Here is a 22526-nt window from a genome sequence, read left to right as displayed (position 1 = left end):
CTTTACAAATGTTCGGATTGATTGGTTGAACGTCTAAGTCACTTTGGAGCATATTTTTGGGATTTGGCTCAGGGTAGCGCAACAAGTCACCTTACTAGGCAGCAAAGTGATAGGGCAGGAATGCGCCACATCTATGGCATACTGCATATTCCTGTCCTTTCCTCCTGTACTGCTGGCGTTACAGCAGCCTAGCGCCAATGCAGGCACCATTGCACCATGGTGCAAATGTGCCTGCATTGCATGCTTGGCTGTTGTTGTCAAGGAAGGGGTACCTTCCTGCACAAAAATAATCCTGGGAGGCTTTTTTCTCTTTGCAGCACACAAAAAACAACGAGAAATAAAGATATAAATAAAGAAATAAAGATATTCCTCCTTGTTGCACCTCCCCTTGGGAGGCCTAAGATTTTGGCACATCCCAAGGTTTACATGAACTTGTAAATCAGGGGATGCATCAAAACCCATGGGCGTTACGTGGGAACACTCACCACAACAGCCATTGAATGCCTTCTCTAGCGCAGAGTAAGGCAACGCATTGGTTTCCGATGCATTGCCTTACTCCATATCAATGAGGCCATTTAAAAGCCCCACAAAGTGGCTCATAACAGCAGCGCAAGGGCTCGTAGATATGCCCCACTATTTCTTTATAAATGTACATACATGGTAGCAAAGTGCAACCTTTTATAAGGTGAACCTATTTTATACTTTTACCTCTTAGGGCGTTTTATGAAGTTCACGTTGACTGAGTCTAAACAATGAAATCAAAATTACTGGAAATTGCGCAGTTTTTGGTACAAAAACAAGTACCAGCAAAAATACCTTTCCTGGAAAAATCTCTTACAAATCCTATTATTTATGAAAAATCCGTTCGTAGGTGAAGCTGTATAAAATTGATTAAATTTTGCAAATTCACACTTCGTAAAGTTTTTTACTTTGCACATTTTAGCCAGTGGATTTCTAATTTATTCCTGTTGTAAATTAGAAATGCTAGATTACGAGTAAATGCGCAGTGTTTAAAAAGGCAAACGATTCAGCAACCGCAATGGAAAAATGAATATCTTTTAGCAGAGTTCAAAATGCTATGGAAAGAATTGAATTAGCAACATATCCCAAAGCATATGACGCTCTCATATAGCTCGTTTGACATTTTAAATTTGATTGGCAATATCTTTTCAAATGAAGGATGTTGTATTCCTGAAAGGATATTGATCAAGCTGTCACAAGTCATTGAATGCAGGCAGGGCCCATTTTAGACATTTAACTGCTGGCGTGGTCACTAATTATCAAAAGTTCGCAAATGTCAAAATTGGTACTGTGGCTCATCATAAAGACTTGTTTGCATTCGAATTCCCATTTGTATTACAAATATCGCACAGTGTTAAATAGATTGTGAATTACATTTTAATTTTGAATCCACTTTTATGCAAATAACCGTTCAATTTTCTTTTATCTGTGCAGATTAGAGAGGATAATAAGAGACAGCACCCATGCTTGGTGGAATTCTCCAAACTTCCGGAGCAGGAGCGCAACTATAATTTACAGATGTCCTTGGAGACATTAAAGTAAGTGTATTTACCTGTCCGCCATCAAAACTACCAATTGGGCATTTCGGCGTGATTGATGTTGTTACATATGCGTATTATAAAAAACAAAATTAGCTGATATTTTTAGGAAATACCCAAAATCTATCATAGAACTGACAAAGCTTCTGGCTGGTCGAAGGTAAGCCAAGACTATTGGCGCTTTCATGATATTGAAGGCTAATGCCCTCTTTAGTTGAGCCATGGTAATCCCTACTCTATGCAAACAAGGGGCAAATTTACCTAGACATAACACAATTTAGCCCAGCAGCCAAAGTTTGTGCGCTGCATTGCGTGAAAGGGGGAAAGCGAGAACACAGCCATATGTAGAATGGGTATGGTGCTGTTTCTTTTCGTGAGCTTGTGCAGCACGCACCCGCTTGAACCGTAGTACAAGGGTGTGTGCATGATGTCTACCATAGGTTTTGCACTGGAAGGGCACCTACTTTAACCATCATTGGGTCAAATATAGAAGCAGCTGGCAGGAACGCTATCAGATTTGGAGAGATGGAGGTCACTGGTTCCCCCATTAGGCAAACAAAATCTACTTTTTGTGTGTTCAAAGCTAAAAAGTTTGACTTTTCTAGCAGGTCTAATTTTCATCCCCATGTCCCTGTCAATTAGTTTTATCAATGCCAGTAGGTCGTGCTTTGGGTATCAATCAAACTTTATATAAATAATAAATAAATAAATGAGGCAAAATGGTTGTATTCGTTTTTGAAAGCCCAGGGTATGTTGTTCCACCATTTGAAACAAGGTAAGAGAAGGCACTCCTCATCACATGGCATGACAAGCTGCCGAGACCATCAAAAGGTTCACTGAAGTTGATGTGAGGTAGTGACGCTTAAGAAAAGCCAGACAAAAAGCCCTGTGACAAATGTATAGGCATTGTAAGACGGCTCTTTTTGGAGCGGAAACCAATGCAGTTTTCTCAGGCGACAAAGAGATATGTTTCCTGCGGGAGAGACCGAGAATAAGACATGTTGCCGTAGGTATACAACCTTTACAACGCAACTTTTACCACGACCTACCATTACCACGCATTTTTTACAACGCAGGATCCATTACAACGCATACCATTACCACGCATGTATTTACAACGCAGGTACTTTTACAACGCATACCATTACAACGTAAGTATTGGTAAGTATATTATTTTATTAAAAATATTATTTGGGTTTTTTGGTAAAGGGGTATTTTTAGGGTTCAGGGTCAGTTTTGGGTTTTTGGGTAAAGGGGTATTTTTAGGGTTCAGGGTCAGTTTTGGGTTTTTGAGTAAAGGGGTATTTTTAGGGTTCAGGGTCAGTTTTGGGTTTTTGGGTAAAGGGGTATTTTTAGGGTTCAGGGTCAGTTTTGGGTTTTTGGGTAAAGGGGTATTTTTAGGGTTCAGGGTCAGTTTTCAGTTTTTGGGTAAAGGGGTATTTTTAGGGTTTAGGGTCAGTTTTCAGTTTTTGGGTAAAGGGGTATTTTTAGGGTTTAGGGTCAGTTTTCGGTTTTTGGGTAAAGGGGTATTTTTAGGGTTCAGGGTCAGTTTTCAGTTTTTAGGTAAAGGGGTATTTTTAGGGTTCAGGGTCAGTTTTCAGTTTTTAGGTAAAGGGGTATTTTTAGGGTTCAGGGTCAGTTTTCAGTTTTTGGGTAATGGGGTATTTTTAGGGTTCAGGGTCAGTTTTGGGTTTTTGGGTAAAGGGGTATTTTTAGGGTTCAGGGTCAGTTTTCAGTTTTTGGGTAAAGGGGTATTTTTAGGGTTCAGGGCCAGTTTTCAGTTTTTGGGTAAAGGGGTATTTTTAGGGTTCAGGGTCAGTTTTGGGTTTTTGGGTAAAGGGGTATTTTTAGGGTTCAGGGTCAGTTTTGGGTTTTTGGGTAAAAGGGGTATTTTTTGGGTTCAGGGTCAGTTTGGGGTTTTTGGGTAAAAGGGTACAGGGTAAAAATTAAATATAATTAAATTTAAATTACATTAAATTAAATTGATTAAATTAAATTAAATTAATTAAATTAAATTAAATTACATTAAATTAAATTAAATTAAATTAAATTAATTAAATTAAATTACATTATATTAATTTTAATTAAAATAAATATTTAAAAATATTATATACTTACCAATACTTACGTTGTAATTGTATGCGTTGTAAAGGTATATGCGTTGTAAATACATGCGTGGTAATGGTATGCGTTGTAGTGGATCCTGCGTTGTAAAAAATGCGTGGTAATGGTAGGCGTGGTAAAAGTATGCGTTGTAACGTCATACATCCCTTGCCGTAATCTCCCTCAGTAGCAGCTTTGTCTCGGTGTATTTAGAAATAGTAAATGAAACACGGGGATGCACACAGGTGTCAAAGCACAGCTTATTTTCAAATCATCATCTGTCCAATGCCCCAGATCCTTCCATTGCTACCACAGAGAACTCTTCATGTTCTAAATATGTAAATTGATATATAGTATTACCTCTTTGATTCTGATTTGTTTTAAAAAGAAAAAGGCCTTAGTGATAGAAGAAGTTGGCCCCTTTCTGTAGTTTTATTGGTTCAAGGATACAGGCTCCTTTAAGAAGCTAGGTTGTAACTCAACACACAGGACTCTGCAGGCTGTTGTAAGATTCATCAATGGAAGGACTTGTAAGAAGTCTATACCAACGGAACGATATAGAGTTTGGCGGACAAGGTAATTTTTCCCAAGCTGATGGTACGCCCACCCTGTAAGAGTCAGGAGGACTGCCAGCTTTTCTACCACAAAAAGGCTCATTTACAAGCCCTGTGCGCTGCCGAAACGTCACCTTTTTTAATGTTCTAGCTATGTATGTCTTCGCGGCCACGAAAAGGCACCCTGCGTGGCTTTTCATGGCCTCCTAGATATGGTGTAAGGCAACGCAGTGCAAGTCTTTGCGTTGCCTCACACTGCATCGGGGAGGTGTGCCATGGGCAGTGTGGTGGATGTTCCCACTCAACGGCCATGGTTATTGACACATTCTAAGATTTTACAGCACAGCATAAATCTGGGAATCCACCAAAACCGAGCAATTCCCCACGTAACGAGGAGGAATAACTTTATTTCACCTCGTTTTTTCCTCTTTCTATGTGTGCTGCATTCATTCATTCTGCAGCACACATAGAAAGAGGATAACGCCTCCATTGAGGTAGACCTTCCTGCACAAAAACAATCATTTGTACAATGTGTACACCCGTGCACCATGGTGCAAGGGTGCCTGTGTTGGCACAAGGCAGCCCTTTGTGTGCCAGGGTGGTGGCAGAGGACAGGAATGCGCTGTATCTCATAGATACTGCGTATTCTCCAGTATTAGGGGTGTCTTTCATAGATTCACATGCCTGAATCATTCCCCGTCGTCGGAGTAGGAGTCCCACGGTATATAAAAAAAGCAATAATATGCCATAAAATATATAGCAAATATCATAAATACCAAACCAGGAAGTAAGTAGCACCAGCTACAGTAGAAAAAACTTCCACACTCGTGACCATCTTAGTCATTATGTGTTGGTCCAAACTGCAGCCAATCAGGCGACAGCACCCACCAGAATGTTCTCCCCAGAGGCTCAGGCTCTCAGATTTTCTACTGCACGTCGTGTGAAGGGAGTCTCCCTGAGCTCTGCTCAGTTTTCTTCAAGATTAGTAGTTTCTTCAAGACTTTTCAAATGTCTACTTCTAAATCACTGTTCAGGTCCTGTGATTCTTGTGGGAAACTTAGGTTATTCAAGGAAGATCCCCACAAAAAATGTTTATATTGCCTTTATCCTGACCATAAGGCAAAGGAGTGCAAGATCTGCCGGACCTTCCCCCCTAAGACCATCAGGGACAGAGAAGGAAGACTACTTTTATGGCTTAACAGACTCAAGGACAAGGACGACCCTTTGTCTGAGGTAGGAAGCATTGCCTCTACTTCTTCTCGTATTTCCAGTAAGAGGAAGGCTGAAACTGAAGTTTCATCTCCCAGGGCGAAGGTGGCCAAGAAGGCCCAACCTTCTCTGGAATCTTCTGGGACTAGTGTTTCTAAGAAGCTTCTTCCTCCTGGTAGGATGGATAGTGCGTCCTCTAAGAAGTCTGGTAAATCTACAGTTCCCAAGAACTCTTCACAGTCTGTGCCTCCTCAATTGCCACCTTTGACAATGTCAACGTCAAAAAAGGAGTGTGTTTCCTCTCATGTGACTACGTCTACCACCTGCACGATGACTTTTTCCTCTCCGAAACCAGCTCTAGTGATGTCTTCGGCTTCTTCTCCAACGCTGGTTCATGTTCAGATCAGGCCTATCTCGTCGTCGAAGATAATCCCGTCGATGACGGGTAAGGTACCATCGACGAGTTCCTCGTCTCCGATCCTAATGTCGACGGGTGGCTCCCCGTCGACGATGAAAATTGTACCATCGACGATGCTCTCGTCGACGAAGCTCTCGTCGACGGCGTTACGGTCTACGATAAGATCCTCATCGACGGCGAAATCAACGTCGACGAAGCTACCGTCGACGACCCCGTCGACGAAGCAACCGTCGACGACCCCGTCGACGAAGCAACCGTCGACGACGAAGATATCATCCAAGCAGTCGTCGACGGCGAAGACAGATCAACCGTCGACGATGGTTCTGTCGATGAAGAAAAAGGTTCAACATCAAGAAACAGCTTCGTCGGCGATGGAGGTGCACCCGTCGACGCCGCCATTGTCAAGCTGCACTGCCTTACAAGTCTGGTCAGCACAGCCATCTGGAATACCGTTACCCTCACCTTCAACTACAGCTACGCTGTTAAAGAAACGGGCTACTAGTGAGGTAATTCCTTCTACTCTGGTAGTGCCAGAGAAACTTTTGGATTCTGATGAGGAGGGATCCTACGAGGATGAGAACTTTGGAGTGGCCAGAAGTCCATCTGACCTCCGGATTAAAATTCAGGACGGTGATACGGAAGAGGATATACAAGAAACAGAGCCTTTGTCACAAGAGAACAGGCCTGCTTCCGACATGCAAATGACTGAGGAATTATTTCGCAATTTGCAGTTCATGCTCAGCGACTATTAGAGGCGTTTTCCACCATCAGAGTCAGGTGACTCTCGGGTATCTACGCCACGGCCTAAAACAACAACGCCGCTTTCAAGACAGACACAGCCAGTTGGTTCCGAGCCACGGGAAGAAGGACGTACAGCATTGCCTGCGTTTGAAGTCATAGCTCCTCAAACAGGGGATGATGAGTACTCTGATAATGACGAGCAGGAAGAAGGAGAATTGGACAATAAGTTGGAATCGTTGGAGTATGAGGATTACAATGCAAACACACCCTCTCCGGCGGAACCTACAACATCGGAGTCACCTCCTGTGGACATTGCCTCATTCCACAAGATCATGGATAGGGCAACAAAGAGGTTCTTGATAACCATGGAGTCGAAACAAGATGAATGCTTCTTGTATGATTTCAAGTCTTCGCAACAGACACAGAGTTGGACCATTCCAATCATATAGTTCATATGGAAGGAAGGACTGAAGATCATGTCCAAACCTAATTCTTTACCAGCAGTGCTCCCGAGAGTGGATAAAAAATATAGGGCGCCTAATTCATCTCCAGCGTGCCTCATTGGGCAAGCAAAGGCAGACTCTGTGGTAGCGCAGGCAGCGCAAAAGAGATCTTCTAATCCATCAGCTCAGGTCTCTGTTCCGCCGGATAAAGACGGGAGACGTCTAGATTCAATCGGGAAGAAAGTTTCTACGATTGCAGCTACGACTATTAAAGTCGCAAACTCTCTTGCCATATTAGGGAGATACGAGAGGCAGATGTGGTTCGACATCTTGCCGTATGTGGATAAACTTCCTGAGCCAGATCGAGCGGAAGCGAAGAAGATCCTTCAAGAAGGAGAGTGCGTCTCATCTGAGATGATTGATGCTGCAGTGGACGTTGCTGCAACAGGTTTTCGTCAGCTAGCAGGTGCAGCTGTTCTTAGGAGACAAGGATGGTTGAGGGCAACATCTTTTAGACAGGAGGTCCAAACAAGGATTATAGATATGGCTTATGATGGAGAGCATTTATTTGGAAAGCATGTAGACGATGCGCTGGAAGCCATCAAGAAGGATACGGAGACAGCACGTTCGCTGGGCACACTACAATACAGGAAGTCTTCCTTTCGTGGAGCAAGAGGAAGAGGGAATTTCTCTAATAGAGGGAACTATAACCAACAGCGCTCCTATACTTCCGCCCAGGGAAGCCAGAGATACCAACCATATCGTCAACAGACTTACGGGCAAAGAAGGGGAAATTTTTCACAGTCTAGAGGAAAATCCACCTATCGTGGAAGAGACAATAAAAAGTGAGAGACGCATCCTGCCGCCACTTTGCCCCAACCCGAACCAAATTGGAGGAAAAATATCCCAAAATTACTTAAATTGGTCCAAGATTACCACGGACAAATGGGTTTTAGATGTGGTAGCCAGAGGTCACATTTTGGAATTCGTAAAAACTCCACCGAATTTTCCCCCAAGAGGACCTCCTCCAACACACCTCAAGGAGCTGTTTGCCCAGATCAATATTATGATTCGAAAAGGAGCAATAGAGAGGGTTCCTCATCATCAAAAAGGAAAAGGTTTTTACTCAAGATTTTTCCTTATTCGCAAGAAGTCCGGGGAATGGCGACCCATCCTCGACCTGCGTGCCCTCAACAAATTTCTCAAAAAACTGTCATTCAGGATGCTAACACTACAAGAGATCCTCCATTTTCTTTCGGCGGGAGAGTTTATGGCAACACTCGACCTTCAGGAGGCATACTTCCATGTTCCAATTTTTCCCAGACACAGGAAGTTTCTAAGGTTCAGAGTGGCTGGCAGGGACTTCCCTTTGGACTGCGTTCAGCCCCCAGAGTGTTCACAAAGATGCTGGCACCGGTGGCAGCCCACCTTCGATTGCAGTCAATACAGATATATCCATATCTAGACGATTGCCTTATCAAGGCCAGTTCCTTCAACATGGCAAACACTCACATTCAAAAGACTCTGTCACTGATGCAAGACCTGGGTTTCACAGTGAACTTCCAGAAATCACGCCTAACACCAGCAAGGAGGAAGACTTTCTTGGGAGCGACGCTAGACACCAAGCTCGCCCAAGTATTTATCTCAAAGGAGAGACAGGAAAAGATACAACGGCTGGCTGCTGCACTGTTGTTAAAAAGCTGCGTTTCAGTTCGCATGTTCAAGTCCTTCATAGGGATGATTTCTTCCTGTATTCTTCTCACCCCCAACTGTCGTCTTCGGATGAGGCCCCTGCAGGAGGAGCTCAGTCGCCAGTGGATTCAGGTGTCAGGGTCCTTCGAGGACATCATAAACATAACACCACGAATGCGAGAAGTGATTCAATGGTGGGGCCAAGGTTCCATCATACAAGTGGGATGCTCTTTCCTCACGGAAGTGCCCAGGTTCATAGTGACGACAGACGCGTCTATGACAGGATGGGGTGCACACCTCCAGGACATGACGGTCAGCGGCAAATGGGACAAAATCCAAATGACGAGGCACATAAACAGGCTCGAATTGCACGCCATCTTTCTAGCCCTGAAGTCCTTTCAGGCGACCCTAGAAGGTGCCACGGTCGTGATCCGGACAGACAACACCACCTGCATGCATTATCTAAACAAGCAGGGGGGCACGAGATCAGCCCGTCTGTCGCACCAGGCACAAGAGATTTGGAGTTGGGCCCTGACTCACAATATCCATCTATCAGCTGTCCATGTTCCGGGAGTCGCGAATGTGTTAGCGGACTCTCTCAGCAGATCCTCAGGTTGCACCCACGAGTGGGAACTACATCAACCATCTCTAGACCGCATCTTTCAGACATGGGGGCATCCGGATCTGGACTTGTTTGCGACGCATCAGAACCGGAAATGCCCATACTTTGCAAGCTGGGTTCCCCACAAGGACTCATGCGGGGATGCCCTTTCGATGAGTTGGTATCAAATATTCGCTTACGCTTTTCCACCGATACCACTGATCCCGAAAGTCCTCAAGAAGATGAAGAAGCAACCATGCCGGTTGATCCTGATTGCTCCACGATGGCCCAGGCAATACTGGTTCACCGAGCTGCTCCTCCTCTCGGAATGCAACCCGATCCAACTTCCTCGCATTCCGAATCTTCTCTCTACCCACAAGGGCAAGGTGTATCATCCGGACCCGAACTCGCTGAAATTGTCGGCTTGGCTCCTCAGCACATGGAATGTGCACACTTAAACATTCCGCAGGATTGCCAGGAGGTGCTGGCGATGGCCAGAGCTCCATCTACGATTAAAACCTACAGACTAAAGTGGAGGCATTTCTGTGCATGGTGCCAGTCTAATGGTCTTCATCCCATTCTTGCCAAGCCAGAGCAAATTCTACCCTTCTTTTTGCACTTGGCCAGACTGGGTTTGGCTCATTCTACTCTTAAGGTCTTCCTGGCTGCCATTTCCAGATATCGTCAAGATGGATCAAATTCTTTGTACTCTGTACGGATTATACAACAATTTTTCAAAGGATTGTTTCGTATGTTTCCGCCGGTGCGGAAACCTCCTCCTACATGGCATCTGAATGTCGTACTAACTCAGCTCATGCGTCACCCTTTCGAGCCGATCCATAAGGTGGACCTGAAATTTGTAACATGGAAAGTGTCACTGTTACTGGCTTTAACATCTGCTAGAAGGGTTAGCGATATTCAGGCATTCACATCTAGATCGCCTTTCATCCAATTTACCACTGACTCGGTAGTACTACGTACTAACCCAACGTACATGCCAAAAGTACCTTTGGATTTTCATTTAAATGAGCCGGTTGACATTCTTTCCAGCCCCGCAGTCTCCGGCTGAACGAGCACTGCATTCGCTGGACATTAGAAGATACCTCAAATTTTACCTATCAAGAACATCTACCATCCGCAAGACAGACCAGCTGTTTGTGGCTTATGGACGGCATCGCCAGGGCTGTGCAGTTTCAAAACAGACCATTGCTAGATGGGTCTCCTCTACAATTGGACTTTGACATCAACAGGCCGGTAGGCCCTTACAGGCCTTACCAAGAGCACATTCTACAAGGGCGGTTAGCTCTTCCACTGCCCTTTTTGCTGGTGTGCCGCTTCGACAGATCTGCAGAGCTGCTACGTGGTCTAGCAGGCACACCTTTACTAGACATTACTGTCTAGATTCAGCAGACGATGCAGATGCTTCGGTTGAAAGAGCAGTGCTGCGTAATCTTTTCAAATAAGGTGAGCCTCTGTTTCCACCTCCTCTTTTATGCTCTTTAGACGTTTTATCTGATGTTGATGATTTTTGTTTTACATGTATACTATATATCTATATATATATATGCCGCTCTGACGTCTACGAGCATTTTGCTGGGAGTATTGCTTACTATTCTGATTCAGGCATGTGAATCTATGAAAGACACCCCTAATACTGGAGAAGAACAATAGTTACTTACCTGTAAACAGATGGTTCTCCAGTATTGGTGTCTTTCATAGATTCACATGCAACCCGCCCACCTCCCCCCAGAGACTCACTCAGGCATTATGGGGTTTCACTCCTATGCTAGAAAATCTGAGAGCCTGAGCCTCTGGGGAGAACATTCTGGTGGGTGCTGTCGCCTGATTGGCTGCAGTTTGGACCAACACATAATGACTAAGATGGTCACAAGTGTGGAAGTTTTTTCTACTGTAGCTGGTGCTACTTACTACCTGGTTTGGTATTTATGATATTTGCTATATATTTTATGGCATATTATTGCTTTTTTTATATACCGTGGGACTCCTACTCCGACGACGGGGAATGATTCAGGCTTGTGAATCTATGAAAGACACCAATACTGGAGAACCACCTGTTTACAGGTAAGTAACTATTGTTCTTATCCAGTATTAGGGGTGTCCTTCATAGATTCGCATGCCTGAATCATTCCCCGTTGTCGGAATGGGAGCCCCCGGTATATAAATAAAGTAATGTCCCATAGACATATAGATAAATAGGCCTAAAGGCCTCACATTAGTAACCTATCCCTGTCCTTTTGTAGAAACGACCAAACTCTAGAAAAGAGCCAATCAGCTGTCACCTCCCTCTAGAACCCTCCTGGACGGAGCCTCAGTCCCTCAGATTTTCTACCGCACGTTGTGCTAAGGGAGTCTCCTCTGAGCTCTGCTCAGGTTTTTTCTTCCCAACTGGTTTCCAGTGTTCTTTGGTATTTTATTCTGTTCCACCTGTGATTGCTGATAGCATCATGGCTGACACACCAATAAAGGATCTTTTTAGGTCCAGTGGTTCCTGTGGAAAGAAAAGGCTGCATATAGTTGACCAACATCAAGACTGTCTGTATTGCCTGTATCCAGACCATTCTTCCAAGGACAGCAAGGTATGCCGTACCTTTTCCACTAAAACCCTCAAAGACCGTGAAGGACGCCTCTTAATCTGGCTCCAGAGGCTAAAAGACAGGGACAACCTGGAGTCTTCTGATGATGATGAAGGTTCTTCAGTCTCCTCAAAATCTTCACTAACGAGATCAAGGGTGGCTTCTCCTAGCCCTACGGTACCTCCTCAAAAGAAGACATAAAAAAAGTCTTCAGAGGTTCTCTCCAAGGCTACTTATGTGAAGGTTTCCTCTCAGGAAGTTCCCACCTTCAAAAAGCCTGTTTCGACTCCGTCAACGACGGTATCGTCGACGACGTCTTCATCGTCGAGGAGAGCTATGTCTACTGCATCGTATGCATCAACATAGACGACAACGGTTTCTATGTCGCTGGCATCGACGTAATTGTCCTCGTCGCCAACTACGACCCCATCGTCGACGGCAGGTAAAACTGTATTGTCGATGATAAGCATCAAGAAAACGCCGTCGACATCAAAACACCCGTCGACGCTGCACTCGCCGACGACGGAATCGGCGACGACCTCGACGACTAAGTCAACATCGTCGACGTCAACACCATCGACAAAAACGTTGTCGACGAAGGTACCGTCGACGAAGGTACCGTCGAAGAAAACACCGTCGACGAAGACGTCGTCGACGAAGTCTCCAGTGTTGTCCCCACCGTCGACGATGAATCCTCTGGCTACGACACCCGTCGATGCTCCGCAGTCGATGACCACACCGTCGACGAGCTCGTCGAAGATGATGGATTCAGGTCTGCAAAGCACATAATGTGCACCTAAAGATTACAAAAAAGGCGCTGACGCAGGCTTTAACATCGCCAAGCAGAGTCCAGCCACTGCCTCCAGCATGTCTTCTTCAGGAGGAGGATTCAGATGAAGGAGACATGTTTCAGACGGCGACAAGTCCTTCGGAGCTTCATGTCAAATGTCAGAGCTGGACGAAGAAGAGGATCAGACTGAGGAATATCATCCACCACCACCTCCAATGGTTTGCCTTCCTGCCTCTTTGGTTGCGGACTTGCCGTACCTCTTGCAAGACTATAAACAGAGGTTTCCAGAGTCTCCTGCTCCTCAGCCTTCCGCAGTATCTCCCTCACCAAGACCACAGCCTCCACGTTTGAGTGTACAACTGGAGCGGATTGATCTACCGCATCCTCCGTCTACTGATGAGGAGGAGGAAGAAGAACAACAGGAAGAGGGAGAACTACAAGATACTCAATCTAACCACGATGACTGGGATGACTATGTCATTCCCTCTCCCGCATCTCCAGTACCTGCACCCGCAGATTCACCACCTGCCGACATTGGAGGGTTCCATAATGTGGTTGAGAGGGCCGCTCAACGTTTCAAAATTCCAATGGTCACTCAACAGCAAGACTGCTTCTTATATGATTTTAAGGAACCTCTAAAAACATCAGTAAGATCAATACCCATTATTGAATACCTGTGGGAACAGGGTGTTAAGGTCATGCAGAACCCTAACTCTGTACCTCCGGTAGTACCTCGCTTAGATAAAAAGTATAGGGCGCCTGATACTGCACCGGCGTGTTTAACAGGACACCCCAAGCCGGATTCGGTTGTTACTCAGGCGGCCCAGAAGAAGTCCAGAAATCCTTCTGCCCCGGTACCAGCCCCTCCAGATAAGGAATGCTGAAGATTAGACATCATTGGGAAGCAGTTCTCATCAATGTCTGCAGTAACAGTGAAGGCGGCCAATGCCTTGGCGCTTTTGGGGTGCTACAATAGACAGCTATGGGCGGATATAGCCCCATATCTATCGGAGTTACCTAATGATTCAAAAGAAGAGGCGAAGAAGATATTACTAGAGGGTGAAGCCTCGGCGTCAGAAATAATAGACTGTGCAATGGATATCGCAACCACAGGATTTCGTCAGCTGGCTGGGCGGCAGTCTTGCGGCGACAAGGTTGGCTAAAGGCAACTTCCTTTCGTCACGAGATACAATCAAAAATACTGGATATGCCCTATGATGGCCAATTTCTCTTCGGCTCACAGATTGATGAAGTGCTGCAGAGTATAAAAAAGGACACTGACACTGCTAGAGCATTGGGCACTCTCCATTACTAAAGTCAGTCCTTTTGTGGGACTAGAGGAAGAGGACAGTCCTCTTATAGAGGAGACTACCAGTACCGGTCTTCATATTCTTCAGGCCAGAATCAATCCCAGTATCAGCAGCGCCAGCAATAACAATCCTCTTATGGCAAGACGTCCTTTCGTGGTAAAGGCCAACGAAAAAACAACGGACGTAGACAATGACCTTTCATTCAGCCAGTCTCAGATTCATTTCCATCATTAAAAATTGGAGGAAAAATATCCCATTTCATAAAAAATAGGAAGCAGATTACCACGGGCCGTTGGGTCCTACAATTAGTTCAATTCGGCCATTCTTTGGAATTTATGCATTTACCTCCCCAGACACCTCCCCGTCCTATGCTTCACAAAAATCTACGTCTGCTCCTCGGAGAAGTCTCTCTTATGCTCCAGAAAGGGGCGATAGAGAAGGTCCCTCTGTCTCAACGAGGGAAAGGATTTTATTCCCGCTTCTTTTTAATTCAGAAAAAGGAAAAGAGGTGGAGACCAATTTTGGACCTCAGAGCCCTCAACAAATTCATGAAGAAGCAGTCGTTTCGCATGGTAACAATCCAGGAGATCTTGCAACTCCTGGAGGGGGGAGATAACATGGCGTCCCTGGACCTTCAGGACGCTTACTTCCACATCCTGATTCACAGAAATCACAAAAAATATTTAAGATTTGCAGTGGCAGGCAGACACTTTCAATTTTGCGTCCTGCCATTCGGACTGAAGTCTGCACCTCGCCTCTTTACAAAGTGTCTCTCCCCAGTAGATGCATATCTCAGACGGTACAAAAGGGGGTGGTGATGGACGGAGGATCTGAACCAAACACTCACACCCAGTCAAAAGATCTGGGTTTAATCCATCACCGTTCTTTAACCCACGCTGCCACCCCAGATCTGTTGACTGGGTGTGAGTGTTTGATTGGTTCAGATGCTCCGTCCATCACCACCCCCTTTTGTGCCGCTTTGTTCGCCATAAGTTGGCAGGGTATGCTCAGACGTGAGTCCCTTGCTCACTTTGCCACTGGATTCAAGCAAGCCTGGCTGAAGACGGCTGTAATGCCAGAAACCGGTCCTAGGAAGCTTGTTCCGGTCCAGGGAAGGCATGACTTGGCAGTTCGGGCTGGACTGTTCCCATGAGGCACAGGGTCAGACTGATTTGCATATGGCCATGTCTGAACTGGGGTGGCAGAGTGGGCTAAAGAACGGTGATGGATTAAACCCAGATCTGTTGACTGGGTGTGAGTGTTTGATTGGTTCAGATGCTCCGTCCATCACCACCCCATTTTGTACCGCATATTTCAGACAGCACCACCATCAAGTCTTTCCATATGTGGACGACTGACTGATCAAGGCTCCATCTTTAGAAGACACGTCCAGGTCTTCCAACTGCTTGTCTGCAGCTTTTCAATTGTTTAGGACTCACGCTCAATGGGGAAAAAACATCCGAAATCTGCTTTGTTCATTGCTTGCTACTCTGATTCAGGCATGTGAATCTATGAAAGACACCCCTAATACTGGATAAGAAATGTGTTACTTACCTGTAACTGCAGTTATCCAGTATTGGTGTCTTTCATAGATTCACATGCAACCCTCCCACTTCCCCTCGAAGGGCTCACCTTCTTCTCTCAGTAATACGCCTACTTAGCTTTGTGCGTACGAAAATCTGAGGGACTGAGGCTCCTTCCAGGAGGGTTCTAGAGGGAGGTGACGGCTGATTGTCTCTTTTCTAGAGTTTGGTCCTTTCTACAAAAGGACAGGGATAGGTTACTAATGTGAGGCCTTTAGGTCTATTTATCTATATGTCTGACAGAGCGCGCAGGTCACCCGACTACAATTTTATCAATACTCACCTGGGCCCATGATTCAATTTACCAATATTTACTCAATCGGGTAACCTACACTCTACTACCAGTCTATTTTAATACTACTAATTCCTATACCATTGACTTACCAATCCCTGTCACTGGTACCTATGACCACAATGGATCAGGGAGTTTAGAATAATAGGCAAACAGTCAAAAATTACCATAACATTTACACTCATATAATAACCACAGACTCGGGGAAGTTTTAAACCCTTTATCTAATCACAATCAAAAGTCATAAGCCACACATTAAAAGCAATTATACTATCAATTACCAACATCAAAAACAGTGTATAGCTATGCAAAAGAAATATTATGCCAACCATTTAGCAAGTTTGAATTAAAGGGAAAGAAAAACAAGGAACATGCTATTTTGAGAAACAGACCATTCAATTTAACTAAAGAACGGAACACACTAGAGGATACAGTTTAAGCAGTTGTCAAAGAGGTAGGGAAAAAGGGAACATAATATGCAATTCCGAGCCTAATTTAGCATATGACTTTAGGGAAGGTAAGAAAAAGGAACACACTAATAAATCGAATATCAAACCTAATCAATGTTAAGGGAGGGAAGAGAAATAGGACGCTATTTATCCATTTATTAGACGTTTGACATTCAGCTAAACGGGAGGGTAAGAACATGGAACACGCTAATAGATCAATAAAACGCAAATTTCATTTACTAAAGGGAAGGGTGAGAAAGGGAACATATATAATCAAAGCTTTTACAGATTGCGGGAAGGTCAAGAAAAGGACGCAAATTATAATGACAATTACCCACACAGATTTATATTTACCTAGAATGGTGTGAAGACCAACCCTGGCCAGGGGTCAGTTGAAAGGACAGAAGAACCCCAAAGAATGCAGTTGCCAGTAGGCCAGCAGGTGCAGTATGGAACCAGGACAGGGTAGACCAGATTTGGATCAGGACAGGACCACCAAGGATTAAGACCAGCACTCGCAGTTCAGTTGCAACGCCTGCGCTACTCCCTCTCTGCAAGGAATCAGCCAAAACCCCGACTGGGTTATAACATGTACCAGCAAAGTGCTTCGCCAGCACTTCACCTTCCCCGAACCCCGATTGGGTCAGCGAGTCTGTCTGACAGAGTGCTCCGCAGCCCTCTGCTCTTAGTCACTTATTGAGTGCGTTGGGTCAGTGACAGGTCAGCTATTCGGACAAGTTGGACAATTTCTCTAACCAAACCTAGGCTAGTTATACTGTTTTCCAGGTCAGTGTACCACCCCCAAATGTTGCAAGTGTAAGGATCCCCAATTTCGATTGGGCAAAGGAAGAGGACAGGTCATCACACCACCTAATATTTTGAATTTTGCCGTCTCCTGTTCAAATTTATGTTCACGCCCATCAATTTCAGGTTCACATAACGTCTTCATTTCAACTAACAATGGATGTTCTATTGACAAATACATTGTATGCAATTTAGCTTCTTCTAGCCGGGTCAGGAGTCATCTTCCCAGGCGCATCTTGGCGGTGACTGTCTTTGGCTGGATTTCAATAACACAGAGTTCAACTCCTCTCTGCAGCGGGCTATGCGCAGAAGGATTTTCAAAATGGAGTAATTGCACCTCCCAGGCCCAAAGATTACGACACATGAAAAGTAAAAGTAAACAGTTTTAGAACACAGAAATAAATGAATACACGGTAAACCATGCATTTCTTCTCTATTCCCATTACTTTATAATAAACTATAGCATTAGGATTAAGCAGAACGAACAGCTTAGCAAAAGCAGCAGTGCAAGCTTCTCGCATGTGAGAACACAGAGCAGCCATTTTAGCTCTAGTGCACAGAAGCATCAGATTCCCTCCAAAGCTGCGAGTACATCATGTGACGTGGGTATGACAGACGCATGCGCAGTAGAAATTCCCGCGTAGCAGCAGCAATTTTATTTGCAAGCGTATTAGGATTAGAAAACACATAGCAAGCTTTACTTGGATACCCAGTAATGAAGAAAAAGGGACAAATTAGTAAGACAAACATATTGGTTAATTTCTTAACGTTATTTCGAGGTAATTGAATACAAGCAAGTCGCTTCACATGCGAATCCTTGCTCCATCATGTCTTTGGGACATTACTTTATTTATATACCGGGGACTCCCATTCCGATGACGGGGAATGGTTCGGGCATGAGAATCTACGAAATACACCAATACTGGATAACTGCAGTTACAGGTAAGTAACGCATTTCTTCTGGCCCTTTTCTTTTGATGCAGGACAGTGCAGCAAAGTGACGTGCAGTGCTGCCCTGCATCAAATTTTTGTAAAGAGGCCCTTGGTACATCTGACCCTTTATTTCATAGCCTACAACAAATGCCATATAAGATTGTTTAAGGCAAACGAGGGCTCTTATTTGTCTAGGATATACCTGTTGCTTTAGTATGAGACTGCAAGAGGAATGTCTGTGATATCACAAATCGGTATGCTAAATTATTAATGAGTAACTAGTAAAACAAGGGGAGTCAATATAAAATATTGGACCACAAAACTATTGTGACACAAATATCGACTTCCAAAATATTGTGAATAGAAGTACATAAACCTAAGGATAGATTTACTATTCTTAACTACACATCTACATACCTCGAACATCATCGAGGTGGATTCAAGTATAATAAACATAAACATACTTAAATACATTTACCTTTACAATATTTTGATATTCAGTGTAATTTTCACAATATTTTTGTACTTCGATGTTTAAATCTCGATATTCTGGTAGGAAAGCTCCTATTACTCCTTTACAGGCATATATTTTACATTTTACGTATAAAGATGCATGTAAAGTATATAAAAATACCTGCAAACAGGCAGTATCTTTATGTGCGTGTTTGAGAGAGACAGAAAGAGATACTTTGATAAAACCATAAAATGATACGGTACATTGACTAGAGAATGAATCATACTGGAGCACATGTACAAATGCTCTTCACTTTCTAAATTATACCCTAAATCCCTTGCTCGCACACTGTAAATATCTTCACATTTGACTTATTTTGTGATATAACACGGAACAGCTGTTTTTAACATGCGGGAACAGCTTCCTACTCCTAATTACTGCCTGTGCTGCTTGGCTGACACAGATTTGATGGCAGCCTCGCAGATAAGAAATACAGGAATAGTTAAATCCTCTGGCTGGGAAAGACTTACATCACAGCTTTATCTGCCTGAGCTGCGATATGCATAAAGTTGCTGGTTTTAATTTCACTGCATCTGGCAACATCGGAAGTTAGGGTAAGGAACAGTGAAATACATGTGCAGCAATGTCAATGCCTACAGTCTATGGAGGTGCAATGTGTATTCAAAGACCAGCGGCATTTCATTGGCTGCATCATTTTAGTATTGCTTATTCCCCACCTCAGTCAGATAATTTTCATTTTGATGTGTCTGAATTTTATGTAGGCATGTGGGTTTCTACCAGATCCTAATCTCTCTTTCGAAGTACGTACACACTACACTGTGTGACCTTCTCCAGTAATTTTTATCTTTGGTTCTTTGTGGAACATAATATTCCTTCTCTACAACGCATTGTAGTATCTGCTGCTCCTCTACTTATATCATTAATAAAGCAGGGCACCAAAATGTCATAGGACCAAACTGCCCAAAAACCATATGGCTGATAAAGAAGGTGCCCGTTCAGAATTATAGCACTGGCCCACAAAACAATACACAAGTCTCCCAAATACACCTCTATATGTTGCATGTCAAAACCACTTCACTTTTTGAACATGATGTGTTGGAACCACCCTTGCTCACATCCCCCATGTTAGACCTGCCATCTTTGGCGCGGTTTCCCCTGTCTTTTTGCTTTCTACCTCATGTATTTTTGACCCTGTGCTGGATTTCGTTTTTGCTGGTTTAGATGCTTTAGGCACTTTGTCACTGCTGATCAGTGTCAAAGTGCAAGTGCTCCCTGTGTAAATTGTGATTGTAATTGGTTATCCGTGATTGGCATATTTGTATCACCTAGAAGTCCCTAATAAAGTGCACTGAGTGTGCCAGGGCTAGTGATCCAAATGCTACTAGTGGGCCTGCAGTACTGATTGTGCCACCCACATGAGTAGCCCTAAAATGGTGTCTCAAGCCTGCCATCACAGTGCCTGTGTGCAGTCTGTGAACTGCCATGTCCCCCTGGTCAGTGTCCCCACTGACCAGGCCTAACCCTTACATTTCTGTGCACATTAGTCACCCCTATGGAAGGCCCAAGGTACCCCCTTGGGCGAGTGCAGTGTATGTGAAAGGTAGAGCATGTACTAGTGCAGGTGACATGCTCTGGTAGTGAATGACAGCCATTTTCGTTTTTCACTATTGTAAGGCTACCTTGCCCATAGGCTATCATGGGGAATGCTGGCTACAGTGGCTACCAGCATATCGTCCCATAGGAGCCAGGCAGGACATAAAAGTTTGGTATCCCTGAACTCAGATTTTAATAACATATCTTTTAGGAAAGGTTTTTTTTTTAAATCCTGTGTTTGAGAACAACACTTTTAGAAAGTTGATGTTCTCTTGTCTGACCTTTCTGTGTGCCTTGGCCTGTTTATGAATTGACTGTCTGGTTTGTGAGTGGCAGGGGCTGGGTGGCTCCCAGAGGCTGAGTGGGCCATCCCTGGGCTGAATAGCTCCATCTGCATCTAGAGTGGTGGGAGGGGGTAGCACCTGGGCCTGATTAGGGCTGTGCCTGCCTTTCACAATGCTGGCTCCACCTCCTGCTGGGTGGCTGACAACCCTCTCTCTGAAAGGAAAGGAGAGGCCAGGAAAACAAAGTGCTCCAGGAACACCCAGAACTGGTTCAGACCGGGCTCAGAGCCCTCGTGCACAAAGGGAACAAAGAATTTTAGGGGTATAAGTACAGAACCCCTGACTACAGAGAATTAGATCATCCTGGAATCAAGAAGCAACCTCTGCCAAGGAGAAGGCTGAAACTGAATAAGGAAGACTGTCCTGCTGTTGCTCTGCGGGACTACCCTGCTGTTGCTTTGCTGCCAAGGAGAGGGGAAGGACTTTGCTTTGTGCTGTGCCCTTGCTTGAATGAATCTCCAAGGGCCTGAAGAAGAGCTGGCTCCCTGTTAAGAAGTCCCAGGAACAAAAGCACTTCACCCCCAGCTTCCCTGAACTCTGCTGAGAGAGTTCCGTCCTTCCTGGTGTGCTTGGCCCATGTGTGGTACCTCTGGAAGTTGTACCTGTGTCGAGAAGCTGGAAACCAAGCTTTAAAGAACTTTCTACAAAGTTTATGGCATCGCTCGCTTGCGGAGCTCATTCCCGTCAGTCCGAGGAAATTCCCGCTGCTATGAAGGTCAAGATCGTCGCAGCACCTGTTGCCGCTGCCAGAGCCGTCGCATCCTTCGTTTGCGGGTCGCAACAGGCACCCAACTGGTGTGGGAAGAGTATCATTGCTGCGAGTATCGTCGCAGAGCCTGCCGTCACTGGGTGAGATCGTCGCACTGCTTGCTTGCGGACGGCATCATGTCGCTGCGAGAGTCATCGCAGAGCCATTGCATCGAGGGGCCGCGAGAGTAGAAGATCGCTGCTGAGCCGCGCATCGTCGCCCCACCGGAGATCGTCGTTGCCCCAAAGATTGTCGCATCATCCCTTTTGTGAGCCGCTTCCACGAAAACCTGTGCACCGGAATCCACGCAAGGTATTGCATCCCTCCCCGTACAGACCGGATCACCGCAACACTCCCGCTAATCGAGCAGGGTTGTCGCATCGCCTACCCAGGGTCTCAGGAGTGACGCATTGCTTGCTTTTCTTCATTACAGCTTTTTACTTGGATTTTTGTCGCATCTAAAGGTTCTGTTGGCTAAAACGTGACGCAACTGTGGATTATTTTAACGCAACCTTAAGAACTCTTTTGAAACCATATTCTTGAACTGTGTATGTTGGATTTTTGTCGTTTTGGTCTTGTGTAGTTTAGATTAACATACCGTTATTTTTTCTAAACTGTTGTGGAGTCAGTTTGTGGTGTTTTCACTGTGTTACTGTGAGTATTAGTACAAATACTTTATTCATTGCCTTCGATAAGCCTTGACTGCTCGTGCCAAGCTACCCAGAGGGTGAGCAGAGGTTATCTAAGAGTGTTTCCTCCTTACCCTGACTAGAAGCAAGAGTACCACTTCTGGGCAAGCTGCAAAGGGTGCAGAACATCGCTGCCAAACTCGCCCTTTCTCGCCCTTATCATAGTTCTTCTACGGTAGCGCTGCGAGAACTCCATTGGCTGCCGGTTCATCTGCGGGTTCGCTATAAAGCAGCTTGTATTGTGTTCAGGGCTATTCATGGCCTGGGCCCTATTCCTCTGCGACGAATGTTTGCCTGGTATTGTCCACCTCGAGCCTTACGCTCCTCGGCGTCCAGGCTACTGATAGTTCCGCGCTTCCAGAGAGTGAGAATGGGTGGCCGCTCGTTCAGAGTAGCGGCGGCCAAACTTTGGAACTCTCTGCCAATATCCTTGAGAAGCATTGAAGATCTTCTGGCCTTCAGAAAGGCTCTGAAAACCCATCTTTTTCCCAGGATGGGTTGAGCCACTGTTTCCGCTGGATCATGGGTCAAAGCGCCAGGATGCCCTTGGTGGTGACAGGTTGCGCTATACAAGTATGCTACAATACAATACAATACCTATT

General features: G+C 44.9%; 1 protein-coding gene across 1 annotated transcript in view; it reads left to right on the top strand.

Moving 5' to 3' along the window:
- RYR2 (ryanodine receptor 2) overlaps positions 1-22526 on the top strand; it is a 3071198-nt gene that overhangs the window by 605537 nt on the left and 2443135 nt on the right. Inside the window, exon 20 of the mRNA XM_078648003.1 lies at positions 1456-1559. Within this exon, the coding sequence (XP_078504129.1) occupies positions 1456-1559 (104 nt within the window). The remainder of the gene's footprint in view (positions 1-1455; positions 1560-22526) is intronic.

This window comes from Lissotriton helveticus, chromosome 6 (assembly GCF_964261635.1).
Source record: "Lissotriton helveticus chromosome 6, aLisHel1.1, whole genome shotgun sequence".
NCBI classification, from domain to species: domain Eukaryota; kingdom Metazoa; phylum Chordata; class Amphibia; order Caudata; family Salamandridae; genus Lissotriton; species Lissotriton helveticus.
The sequence above is the reverse complement of the archived record's forward strand: the minus strand, read 5'-3'. Positions and strand labels throughout refer to the sequence as shown.